This window comes from Palaemon carinicauda, chromosome 13 (genome assembly GCF_036898095.1).
Source record: "Palaemon carinicauda isolate YSFRI2023 chromosome 13, ASM3689809v2, whole genome shotgun sequence".
Lineage (NCBI taxonomy): Eukaryota > Metazoa > Arthropoda > Malacostraca > Decapoda > Palaemonidae > Palaemon > Palaemon carinicauda.
The window spans coordinates 25,125,634-25,138,830 of NC_090737.1; the positions used below are offsets into that span (position 1 = coordinate 25,125,634).

General features: G+C 43.1%; 1 protein-coding gene across 2 annotated transcripts in view; it reads right to left on the minus strand.

Annotated features, from left to right (window-relative positions):
- LOC137652225 (zinc finger protein 236-like) overlaps positions 1-13,197 on the minus strand; it is a 178,074-nt gene that overhangs the window by 19,152 nt on the left and 145,725 nt on the right. For both annotated transcript variants that reach the window (XM_068385457.1, XM_068385456.1), the window contains one exon: positions 9,421-9,633. In XM_068385457.1, coding sequence (XP_068241558.1) covers positions 9,421-9,633 — 213 coding nt within the window. The remainder of the gene's footprint in view (positions 1-9,420; positions 9,634-13,197) is intronic.

Genomic DNA, 13,197 nt, shown 5'->3' on the forward strand with positions numbered 1-13,197 from the left:
ATATGAGAGCCCCGCTATTCCCCCAAAGCATCTGCGGATGCTGTTATCCCTCAGCCTCATCCTAAGATCCCTTGCATCCAGCTATCTGTCGACACGGATGTCTCGGATGCGATGAAGGACATTCATCTAGAAGATGAGAGGGTGTCAGAGGACACCGAAAAGGACCTCCTGGCAGAAGGTCGAGAAGAGGAGTCAACCGTGGCTCCTGAGACGGAAGAGGAGGAGGTTGAAACAATCTCTGTTTCGTCGGTTCCTGCCCCAGAACCTGTACCCTCTACGTCCTCAGCTCCTCAACCTGCAAAGTCGGACGACACTGGCTGCTATCAAAGCTATGATGGAGATGTACGATAAGAAGATCGAGCAGAGGGAAGCCGAATTCAAGGAGGAGATTCTTAGGATTATGCTTTCCCGTGGGCCTCAACGGAGGCTCAATGTTAAGGAGCTTCCCTCGTGTTCCGAGGTTAACCCATGGAGGCATGCCAAGTACATGCCCATAACCAATGGTAAGATCTATGTTTCGGAAAAGCTGGGCGCTGTCCCCATTGAGGACATTGAGTTCTGGCACAGCTTTGAGTCCTATTCAGACTGCTGCTTCATCCGTCCCAAGACGGAACCGATTTGCCAAGGAGGAAACAGAGCCTAAGGAGGTCGTAGTGCTTGACCACTCGAAGGCTCAGGCTTTGTTCGCCAGCAGCCTGAAGGACAAGGGCTTCACCAATTCTAAGGTACTGGCCCTGAGCAAGAAGCATCCCTCTTTTCTTGCTCCCACAACTATGATTTTCCCCTTCGCGGAGAAATCAATCAGGGCAGTGGAAGCAGGGAAACCTTGCCCTACACTTGAGGAGTATAGGCCCCTCTCCCTGGCCTTACCAGCTGATGATAAGGACTGGAAGGACATTCAGCTAACCTTCTCAGTCAGGAAGTTGGAGGCTGACATCGCTGGACGCCAGTTCAACGAGAACCTCCCCAAGTTATCTGAGTTTCTCCTACGTAGAGAACAAGATACAAAGGAGAGGCTTGCTGCCTCTCTGTCCCTCCAGGTGTCCATGGAGGCAATGGCCAGTGAACAAAGAACCCCAGACATGTTCATGGTCTTGGCCAAGGCACATTTGTCAGTTAGGGCAAGAAGTGCTTGTAGAGAGTTCGCGTTTGCTTCGGCTGCAGTCAAACACGAGCCCAGGAAGTCGATATCTTCAACATCTGGGGGAAAGATCTGTTTCCGAACGATCTAGTAAAGGAAATTGTCGACAAGGCCACCACAGAGAATAGAAATCTTCTCCAGAAGTGGGGCATGTCAGCAAAAGGAAAGTCTTCTCCGCATGACGGTCCCCAACCGAAGAGAAAGACAAAAAGGTCAAGAGTGTCAACTCGCCCTGCTAAACAACTTCCCGTGACTGCTGCACCACAGATAGTGGTACAGCCCCAACCTACCTACCAGATGGTACTTCAGCAATTGGTGACTCAGTCACCAGCCTTTACTCTCGCCTTTGAGAGGCAGACTACTACCTTTCACCCTAGAGGTAGAGGCTCGGGTAGAGATTCCTCTAGACGTCCCTCTAGAGGAAGAGGAGGTAGGGGAGCAAGCGGTCGAGGAGACAAGCCCTCTGGAAACCAGAAACAATGAGATGCTTGCGGTAGGAGGAAGACTCTGACTCTTCCAGGATCATTGGACCTTCGATCCCTGGGCCCACAGCATAATCAAGAATGGACTAGGCTGGAGCTGGAAGACAGCTCCACCAGCATTTCCTCAGTTCTTCCAACACTCCAACCCCGTTCTGGAAGAATACGTCCGAGAGCTCTTGAGCAAACGGGTGATAAAGAGGGCAAAGTCCATCAAATTCCAAGGAAGGCTGTTTTGTGTTCCCAAGAAGGACTCGGACAAACTCAGAGTCATTCTGAATTTGTCTCCTCTCAACAAGTTTATCGAGGACAACAAGTTCAAGATGTTAACCTTTCAACACATAAGGGCCCTATTGCCCAAAAGGGCATACTGTACACAGTCTCCATAGACATGGCAGATGCCTATTGGCATATTCCGATGAATCGCCAGATCTCCTCCTACCTAGGATTCAGGCTACAAAAAAGTAAGTACGTTTTCAAAGCCATGCCCTTCATGCTAAACATTGCCCCAAGGATCTTCACGAAGCTTGCAGTAGCAGTCGTTCAACAACTACGCCTACAAGATGTCCAGGTGGTGTCATACCTAGACGGTTGGCTGGTGTGGGCAGCATCGGAAGCGGAATGCTTGCAAGCATCCATGAAGGTGATCCAGTTTCTGGAACAAAAAGGATTCAAGATCAACACCAAAAATATCGACTATCTCCAGCTCAGAAGTTCCAATGGCTAGGCATACATTGGGACTTAGTCACATTGCCTCTCCATTCCATTAAAGAAGAGGAGAGAGATAGCGGAATCTGTCTAGAGACTCCTAAAATTCACTTGGATTTCAAGACGCCAATAGGAGAGAGTGCTGGGCTCCCTCCAGTTTGCTTCAGTGACAGATCCAGTGCTAAGAGCACAGCTAAAAGATGCATCAGGAGTCTGGAGAAGATACGCATCAAACGCTCGAAGAGATCTAAAAAGACCACTACGATCACTTCTCTAGCCATGGTCGGAGGCCGGAAAGCTCAAGAGGTCGATACCTCTACAGCTGCCTCCACCCTCAGTTGTCATCCATACGGATGCATCGTTGGAAGGATGGGGGGGGGGGGGGGTCACTCGCATTAGCGCAGAGCTCAAGGAACTTGGTTCTCTCTGTACAGGACCTTTCACATCAACATTTTGGAGGCCATGGCAGTCTTTCTCACATTGAAGAAATTGTTCCCTCGTCCTTCAGTCCACATAAGACTGATTCTGGACAGCGAAGTGGTGGTTAGATGTCTGATCCATCATGGCTCAAGATTGCCTCAACTCAACAAAGTGATGTTGGCCTGATCCGTCATGGCTCAAGATCGCCTCAACTCAACAAAGTGATGTTGGCCATCTTCCGACTAGTGGAAAAGAAGAGATGGCACTTGTCAGCAGTTCACCTTCAAGGGTTCCGCAATGTGACAGCGGACGCTCTATCCAGGACAGCTCCGATAGTCAGAATGGTCCCTAGATGCAAAATCTTTCTCCTTCATCTTGCATCAAGTCCCAGAACTGTAGATCGACCTCTTTGCAACGAGCGACAAGACACTTCCTCGATACGTGGCCCCGTACAAGGACCCTCGAGCGGAAGCAGTGGACGCCATATCCCTGGACTGGAACAAATGGACCAGGATTTACCTGTTCCCTCCACCCAACCTGCTGTTGAAGGTCCTCAACAAGCTGAGATCCTTTCAGGATACAGCAGCCCTAGTGGCTCCCAAGTGGCCCCGGAGCAACTAGTTCCCCTTGATTCTGGAATTACAGCCGAAGCCGATTCCCCTGCCGCACCCAGTTCTGTCTCAACAAGTTCAGAAGTCGATTGTCTTCGCTTCATTACAGAAAACCCGAGACCTTCATCTCATGATTTTCTCTCCCTAGCAGTAAAGAAAAGGTTCGGGATCTCGATAGAAAGTATTGACTTCTTGGAGGAATATAAGTCAAAATCTACCAAAAGGCAATATGAGTCATCTTGGAAGATGTGGGTGGCTTCTGTCAAGGCAAAGAATCCAAAGGAAATCTCGATGGATTTTTGTTTGTCTTTCTTTATTCACCTTCATGGACAAGGTTTAGCAGCCAACACGATAAATACGTGTAAATCTGCCTTGACAAGACCTTTACTGTATGCCTTTCAGAGAGACTTGTCTAATGAAATTTTTAATAAAATCACTAAGGCCTGTGCCAGACTTAGACACGCAGCACCTCCAAGGCCCATCTCGTGGTCTCTTGAAGACATTTCGCCTCAAGTTTGGACAATGAGGCTTGCTCTTTGAAAGATTTGACTCGTTATTTTCTTGTTTGCTCTAGCCTTGGGGGCTAGAGTTAGTGAAATAGTGGCCTTGTCCATGGAAGAAGGCCATATCCAGTTTGCTGAAACGGGTGAGCTAAACCTCTTTCCTGACCCAACATTTCTCGCCAAGAATGAGCTACCCACTAAGAGGTGGGGTCCCTGGAGAATCTGCCCTCTGAAGGAAGTTGTGTCTCTGTGTCCAGTGGAGAGTCTAAAGGTCTATCTTCGCAGAACTTCAGACTTCAGGGGAGGACAGCTCTTTAATGGAGAAAAATCAGGTTCAAACCTATCACTAAAACAACTAAGGGCGAAGATCACCTACTTTATTCGCAGAGCGGATCCTGACAGTACACCTGCAGGTCATGATCCTAGGAAGATTGCTTAGTCGTTAAATTTCTTCCAGCTTATGGACATAGAAAGTCTTCGCTCGTTTACTGGATGGAAGTCATCCAGGGTGTTCTTTAACCTGTTAAGCGTTCCCCCTGGACCAGGTTGCCGCTAACGTACCGTCACGTTTTTTTTTGCCCTGAGCTGTCATTTCACTAATGATAATTTTCCCAAGTTAATATCATTTCTTTATGCTTATAATTCGTATTTATAGTTAAAAGTGGGGATATTAATTAAATGGTAGAGTAAAAAAAACAATTAATATTACTATTATTTCATTTCAAATGGCTACATAATACTGAATATTCCAATGGGTTCTTTTTATCTTCAATCGTAAATATTACGCCTGGATAAGCAACAAAAGCAAAGGGATAAGTCTCTCCCTCCCCCCCCCAACTGACTGACTTCTCCCATTAACCTCTACACTAAGGCCAAGCATGCATAAGATATGCCAAATTTAAGGTAAATAACATTCTTGTATTCGTCATTTGAGAATCTAAAATATTTTTAAGATCTTTTAATGCCTAAGCGTGTCAGAAGTCTACTTCTATGTGTTGTTTTATGCAAATCATGAAGTGCTTTTAGAAAATAAAGAAATGCTTTCCGCCGAGCATAGAAAGCTCTGTAAGCTGAAAATTCATGAGCAACTTGCCCATCTACATTACAACTAGTCTACCATAATTTTATTTTTAAACAAAATATAGCCTATCATAGCATAAACATAAAACCTATTTTAGTTTAGTTGTGAAAAAATCCCTATAGTATTATTTTGAATTACATTCTTTGCATTCTTATTAAAAGACTAATTGGATTTTCAAGTAAATTTCCAAAAAATACTTATTTAGCTTATGATGTTTTTAAAGAATATCAGGCTTATCTATTATTTTTCCCCACAAAATATAAGTATAACACTATTTTCATTTCCTCCCATGGAATAGGTTTATGGCTGGTTAAAACTCTTATAAATATTGTATTTAAGTTAATGATCGAGCAATTTACAATGGCTTATTTCTTTACAGATTTCCTTCCCTCATTGGTCTGCTTTCCCTGTTGGAGTCCTTGGGTCTGTAGCATTTTGCTTTTTCAACCAGCATTGCAGCTAAGCTAGTAATAATAACGAAATGTGTTCTACCATTATGTCCTGCCCAAGGCTGTACTGGCAGCTACGTCAGGATGACCACCATGCAGCTCTCTAAACATGTGTCCTGTTATGTACAGCAAGGTGCCATTAAGGCAAATTGCCAACAATGCCAAAATAGGTTCACTTCCCAAGAACACATTGTGAAAAATACGGAAATCCTCAGTAGTGCTCCAGACAGCAGGAGTTTTAGAATTCATGAGGCCCCACTGATTCAACAGGAAAAACATATCCTAAACACCATGCAGAAAATACTTTTCCATACCACCCAATAACTAATCATTACAACATTGAGTCTGTTTACTAATGTTCTGTTGACGAGACCTTCACCTTAATTATGGACCTTGTGTACAGGGACCTGGCTACACTACCATACAACATCCCGTGAGATGCCTTCTGTAAGCTTCTTAAGATCTGTACAAAGAAGGTCCCCTTCACAACACACTGGAGCCATACATATATTCAAAAGAATGGTGGCACCATGGGATCTCCACTGGGAGTTCTTTCCATGAAATTCTGCATGGTAGTAGTAGAAGACAGAGTTTTCTCGTGTATGTTATATGCTGACCTGACGTATTTGTGAGATATGTTGATGATACCTTCATAAAGACACCTTCGCACTTCCTCCTGGGATATCTAGGAATTCCATCGGACATCCACAATGACAGCTCCCCTTGCTAGATAGCTAGGTCGAAACAACCAAAGCAGAGTCCATGTCTCTCTCTACAACACCCCCAATGAACCTCGGACTGTTTCAATGATGACTGTGAATACCCAGCTAGATGCAAGACCTCCAACATGAAGGCCTTTGTAAAAAGGGATATCTCTTGGGAGCTTCAACACGAGGAACTGGACCGTATAACAAAGGTTTTTGTGAACAATACATTACAAAATTAAACTTTTACTGCAAAGGAATAATGTACTACAATTACCAACAAGACAATAGAGCCATGAAAGAACAATCATTTCCCTATACAATGCGGAGCTTAACGTCATAATTATTACTAAAATGCCAAAACTAAAAGCTTGGTCATGAAAAACAACCCAACTGCTGCTGTGCAAGACAGTCTGAAGACATCAAATGTGGTCTACTGGTACCAATGCCTCATCCGAAGATGACCAGCAGCTTCATTGGAATTACCACCATATGGCTTTCTAAATGCTTGCCCTGTCATGTACAGTAAGGTGCCATTAAGGCACATTTTAACAAACCCAGAACTGGTCCATTTTGTGAGAACACATCTTGAAAAATAAGATAATCATCACAAGTACTTTGGACTACAGGAAGCTTAGAATTCTGGAGTCCCTATGGATCCAGCAGGGGAAACCTATCCTTAGAACTACACAAAAAGTGTTTCTCCTACCTAGAAGCCAAAGGAGCAAATCTCCTATCTGCAATCAGACATACTAATCAAGACAAAACCAAAAACGACAATACAGATGAGCCGTGTAGTAGCTTGCCAGGAACGAAGCCACTCCCAGCTAGCCCAATGGCCAATCGCAGAATCGAATCCTCTAATCGGGACTCTCATGCGTGATTCACTCACGACCCTATCACCTGACCCAGCTCTCAAGCCAGAGCACGTCTGCCGGCATAGTACTGTACTACCTCCGTCTCGGAGCATTTCCCAGGTAACAAAAATTTGACGCCTGGAATTAGACCAACTAGGATAGAGCCGTGAAGCTTTCACTTGCGTTAAAAGCCTGATGATGAGCAGATGTACTTCGCTGTTTGACATGCATAGCAACTTGACCGCCCTCCTTCATGAATACGACAAGAAAAAGATCACCAACCCCTGGACTTTGTACATATATGAATGTTTACATGTACTCAAGACTATTCATTTACGTATCTTCTCTGAAAATGGGAACAGTGCAGTTACTAAAAAACTGCAGTGATTTTGAAAAGAAAATTAATCAATAGAAAATGTCTTATTAAATTAATGCCACTGGGGTAACTTTAGTCTTGAATCAAACATGTATAAAAGTGTTTCCTACTGAAAGTATAATAATAACAACACTTTGCGACACCTTCACAACTGCTTCACGGTTATGGTAATCAAGGAGGAGTTTAACAACCTAAAAGAATTAACCCTCGGGATCTGGAGCAGAACTAAAAGGGCAATCCAGAGTTTCATTGTCCATGATCTTTTCGTCTACAGTGATGTAAGAAGACATTAGCATGGGTTAAGGATAAATCAATCTCGTACAAAAGATTACGCTCAGCGCCTTGATGAACCTAAATTGCAATTAATAATTTCCCTTGTCTAACTTTAACCCTCAGCTGTACAAAGGATGTACTATGAGACTAATCTAGGATTTTTGATGTCCCTATGTAAATCCAACATAAATGAGTTATGTAATCCTTTAGCTGATTCCAGGGTGAGATCGGCTGAGATCTTGCCCAAACTACAAGATTCCAGTTGGAGTACAGGACAAATTGAACAACTGCTACGAAGGAAAGCAGACAATTCTAAGAGAGTTAAGGATTAGTCTGACAAGACTTTTTAAGAGTCCCTCCTGTACGAATATTACTATTATTACATTCACCGCAATGTGCTCAAGCCCCCTCACCTCCAATCAAGTTAGGACCAAGGTGGGCTATGCAATGGCTGCTGATGACTCAGCAGGTAGACTTGTAGGTTCCCCCAACCCTCCATCCTTAGCTCACAAGGATTGTGAAGGGTTGACACTAAAAGGAACTAACGAATTTGAGCGGGACTCGAAGACTAGTCTGGCGATCACCAGGCAGAGACATTACCAATAGGCCACAGAAGATGTGCAATACATCTATCAAGGAGCATACAATTGGCAATGAAACATCTTCATAAAATCTAGTCAGAGAAGGTAGTAGCACAAGAGTTTAATTACACACCGAGCTTGTGTTTGACTTCAAAGTCACAATTGCTAAGCCCTCCATGTGTATTAGCATCAGGCATAGGGAGCCAGCGATGCTCGTCAGGTAGGAGAGTGAAAGATAGCAGAAAGTTCTTGCAGGAACACTGGATAAGAAAAATCCCCTTGACACAGTCACATCTCTCTCTTTCCTTTCTTCTCCTTCTCCTCCTCCAAACAGGCACCACTGGGAAGGGAAGGAGACAAAGTATGACACTCAGGGCAGGTAAATTCCTACTTGGTAAAAATGGAACCCCCTCCTACACCTCAAAATGAGAATCCATGGAAAGTCAAGACATTAAGTGGCTAGAAGATCACCTCTTGCCCGGACACATCCTTTGTTATACTTTGGAAGAGGAAAAGAGAGGGATCAGCATAATCTTTCCACAGCAACTGAAATAAAGTGAAAATTATCAGTGGGTGGGTCTGTTTGGCAATCTCCATTCAGTCCACCATTTTGAAACTAGTTCAAAATCTATTAGTCTCTAGCTTAGCACCAAAGTGATTTGTTTTAAAAGAATGAGGCTTTGTTACAGTATCAGAACAAATCACATGTTAAAAGGTAAATGTCTATTTCTGAAAGATTTTAGGGAAAAGTCAATAGACTTTAAAAAGAGTTTTGACAACGACAAATTGTTTTCTTGGAGGAACTTGTGATCCTCAAGGACATTCCTGTCAGGACAAAATAGTAAATCCATATTAACAGGATATACTTTAAAAGGAGTTTTGATAAAGAGAAATCATTTTCTTGGAGGCACTTGTTATCCCCAAGGACATTCCTGTCAAATAGTAAATTCATATTAACAGGATATACCTATGGAGAGTTAACCAACCACAAATATCTTTGAGGTAAAGCTTGGATGCAGTGAATGGGGCTTTACTGCAAAGCTACCAGGCAGCAAGAGAGTGCACCTGATATACATTCTAACTCGTTTTCATTACTATGAATGCTGAAACACCCATATGGATACTCGAGAAAATAAGGGCTTTTTCAATTTTGAAGTGTCTGGAGATTGCTGCTAATAAAAGATTAGGCAACTAAAAAGTATTTGGTTTGAATTAAAACTAACCAAATTTTACTTACCTCTTCAGGATTATTTCCCTTAACATAAGTAATTTGAGGTTTCTCTTCTTCTAGAGGAGTTTGCTGTTTTCTGGCAGGTATGTAATTTTGTGACTCCTCTTTTAGACTCTCTTCATTAGCTAGATTGTTTTCAGTCACATGCTGTAATACAGCATCCATGTCTTCCAATGTTAGGGTAACTTTACCCTTTGCATCAACTGTAGTGTCACTGATCTGTAAATATGCATGGTATATATAAAACAGAATTGAAGGCTATAGGAAACTAATCTCTGTAAAGAAGTTAAAAAAGAAAAGTAAAATGTTTAGTTCTTTAACTAACATCAAGTCTCTAGATTGTGAAAAATTTTCACACCATCTTTACTCCATGTTTAATACCTTCATTTTTAATACTTGATATTTTCTGTTGGTTGAAAATTGGATAAATACATAAAGCTTGTTAATCATATAACCTTGGTGGATAAGAAATGTTTACAAGGATTTTGATCCAAGTCACTGAAAATTACAAATTAATTGATGATGTTTGTATTATTTTAATAATATTACCTGCTGTTTATGTAGATACTTTTACTATGATACTATTAAAATGTCATCATTAGATAAAGAGAACTAACACATTAATAAACAATGCTGAACATGGCTAATTGGTAATTTTCGAGTACTGTAATTGTTAAGACAGTTTAATGATAATTTGTATTTTTTCCTAACTATTACAAACCTGTAGTTATTTATATAAATCCATATAAATAACAAGAGGTTTGTTAGTATAGGAACCAATGACAAATTCAGAGATGATTTTTATTTTTCCCTAACTAATACAAACCTGGTTATTTATGTGGATTTACATAAATAATGAAAGGTTTGTTAGTATGGGAATAAGGGTGTAATTGGTCTAAATCAATTCCATGTTGTTCACTTAAATTCCTTTGAATCATATGAAAGTTGAAAATCTAAATAAGGGTACACAAGTATGTTATTTTTATTAGTAAAATAAATTTTTGAATATACTTACCCGATAATCATGTAGCTGTCAACTCCGTTGCCCGACAGAATTCTATGGAGGGATACGCCAGCTATCACAATACTAGAAGGGGGTGTACTTACCAGCGCCACCTGTGGCCAGGTACTATAGTACTTCTTGTTGACACCTCCTCAATTTTTCCTCGGTCCACTGGTTCTCTATGGGGAGGAAGGGAGGGTCGATTAAATCATGATTATCGGGTAAGTATATTCAAAAATTTATTTTACTAATAAAAATAACATTTTTCAATATTAAACTTACCCGATAATCATGTAGCTGATTCACACCCAGGGGGGTGGGTGAAAACCAGTGTACAAGATTAAAGGATAGCTAAGTATCCCATATTTCATATAACAGTTATCTCAAATAACAATGAAATAATAAGTACCTGGTAAGGAAGTCGAATTGAACCGTTACTCTGCCTCTTTTTTAAGTTCGTCTTCCTTACTGAGCGCAGCGTTCCTCTTGGAGGCTGAATCAACTCAAAGGTGCTAAAGTATATAGGGCTGCAACCCCTACTAAAGGACCTCTACACAACCTCTAACCCAGGCGCTTCTCAAGAATGAATTGACCACCCGCCAAATCAAAAGGATGCGGAAGGCTTCTTAGCCTACCGTAACAACCATAAAAACAACAATAAAAGCATTCAAGAGAAAGGTTAAAAAAAAAAGGTTATGGGATTAAGGGAATGTAGTGGCTGAGCCCTCACCTACTACTGCACTCGCTGCTACGAATGGTCCCAGGGTGTAGCAGTTCTCGTAAAGAGACTGGACTGGACATCTTTAAGATAAAATGATGCAAACACTGACTTGCTCCTCCAATAGGTTGCATCCATTATGCTCTGCAGAGAACGGTTTTTATTAAAGGCCATCGAAGTAGCTACGGCTCTTACTTCGTGGGTCCTTACCTTCAGCAATGCAAGGTCTTCCTCTTCTAAGTGAGAATGGGCTTCTCTAATCAGAAGCCTTATATAATACGAAACCCCGTTCTTGGACATGGGCCTCGAAGGTTTCTTGATGGCACACCATAAGGCTTCTGACTGTCCTCGAATAGGTTTAGACCTATTAAGATAATACTTGAGAGCTCTGACAGGGCAAAGAACTCTCTCTAGTTCGTTACCTACCATGTTGGAGAGGCTAGGTATTTCAAACGATCTAGGCCAAGGACGTGAAGGAAGTTCGTTCTTTGCTAGGAATCCGAGCTGAAAAGAACATGTTGCAGATTCGGTCGTGAAACCAATGTTCTTGCTGAAGGCATGAACCTCACTGACTCTCTTCGCTGTTGCAAGGCAGACGAGAAAAAGAGTCTTGAGGGTAAGGTCCTTGAAGGAAGCTGACTGGAGAGGTTCGAACCTAGGTGACATAAGGAACCTTAAGACTACGTCTAGGTTCCAGCCTGGAGTGGATAGACGACGCTCTTTAGAAGTCTCAAAAGACTTAAGGATGTCTTGAAGGTCCTTGTTGGAAGAAAGGTCCAAACCTCTGTGGCGGAGAACTGAAGCCAACATACTCCTGTACCCTTTAATCGTAGGGGCTGAAAGGGATCTCTCATTCCTAAGATGTAATAGGAAGTCAGCTATTTGGGTCACAGAGGTATTGGTAGAGGATACTGAATTGGCTCTACACCAGCTCCGGAAGACTTCCCACTTAGATTGGTAGACTCTACGAGTGGAAACCCTTCTTGCTCTGGCAATCGCACTGGCTGCCTCCTTCGAAAAGCCTCTAGCTCTAGCGAATCTTTCGACAGTCTGAAGGCAGTCAGCCGAAGAGCGTGGAGGTTTGGGTGCAACCTGTCTACGTGAGGTTGACGTAGAAGGTCCACTCTTAGAGGTAGAGTCCTGGGGATGTCGACTAGCCATTGAAGTACCTCTGTGAACCATTCTCTTGCAGGCCAAAGGGGAGCAACCAGCGTCAGCCGTGTCCCTTCGTGCGAGATGAATTTCTGCAGAACTTTGTTTATTATCTTGAACGGTGGGAATGCGTAAAGGTCGAGATGGGACCAGTTCAGTAGAAAAGCATCCACATGAACTGCTGCAGGGTCTGGAACTGGGGAACAGTACAGCGGAAGTCTCTTGGTCATGGAGGTGGCAAACAGATCTATGGTAGGTTGACCCCACAAGGTCCAAAGTCTGTTGCACACACTCTTGTGGAGGGTCCATTCCGTGGGAATGACCTGATTCCTTCTGCTTAGGCGATCTGCTGAGACGTTCATGTTGCCCTGAATGAACCTCGTGACCAAAGTGAGGTTTTGACTTCTTGACCAAATGAGGAGGTCCCTTGCGATCTCGTATAGGCTCCTCGAATGGGTCCCTCCTTGCTTGGAGATGTAAGCCAAGGCTGTGGTGTTGTCTGAGTTCACCTCCACCACTTTGCCTAGCAGGAGGGACTTGAAGTTCAGCAGGGCTAAATGAACTGCTAGTAGCTCCTTGCAGTTGATGTGGAGCATTCCCTGTTCCTCGTTCCACGTTCCCGAGCATTCCCGTCCGTTCAAGGTCGCACCCCAGCCCGAGTCCGATGCATCTGAGAAGAGATGAAGATTGGGGGTCTGAATAGCCAACGATAGGCCCTCCCTGAGAAGGAGATTGTTCTTCCACCACAAGAGAGTGGTCTTCATTTCTTTGGTGACTGGGATAGAGACTGCTTCGAGAGTCAAACCCTTGTCCCAATGAGCTGCAAGATGGAATTGAAGAGGGCGGAGGTGGAGTCTCCCTAGCTCGACGAACAGGGCCAGTGATGAAAGGGTCCCTGTGAGACTCATCC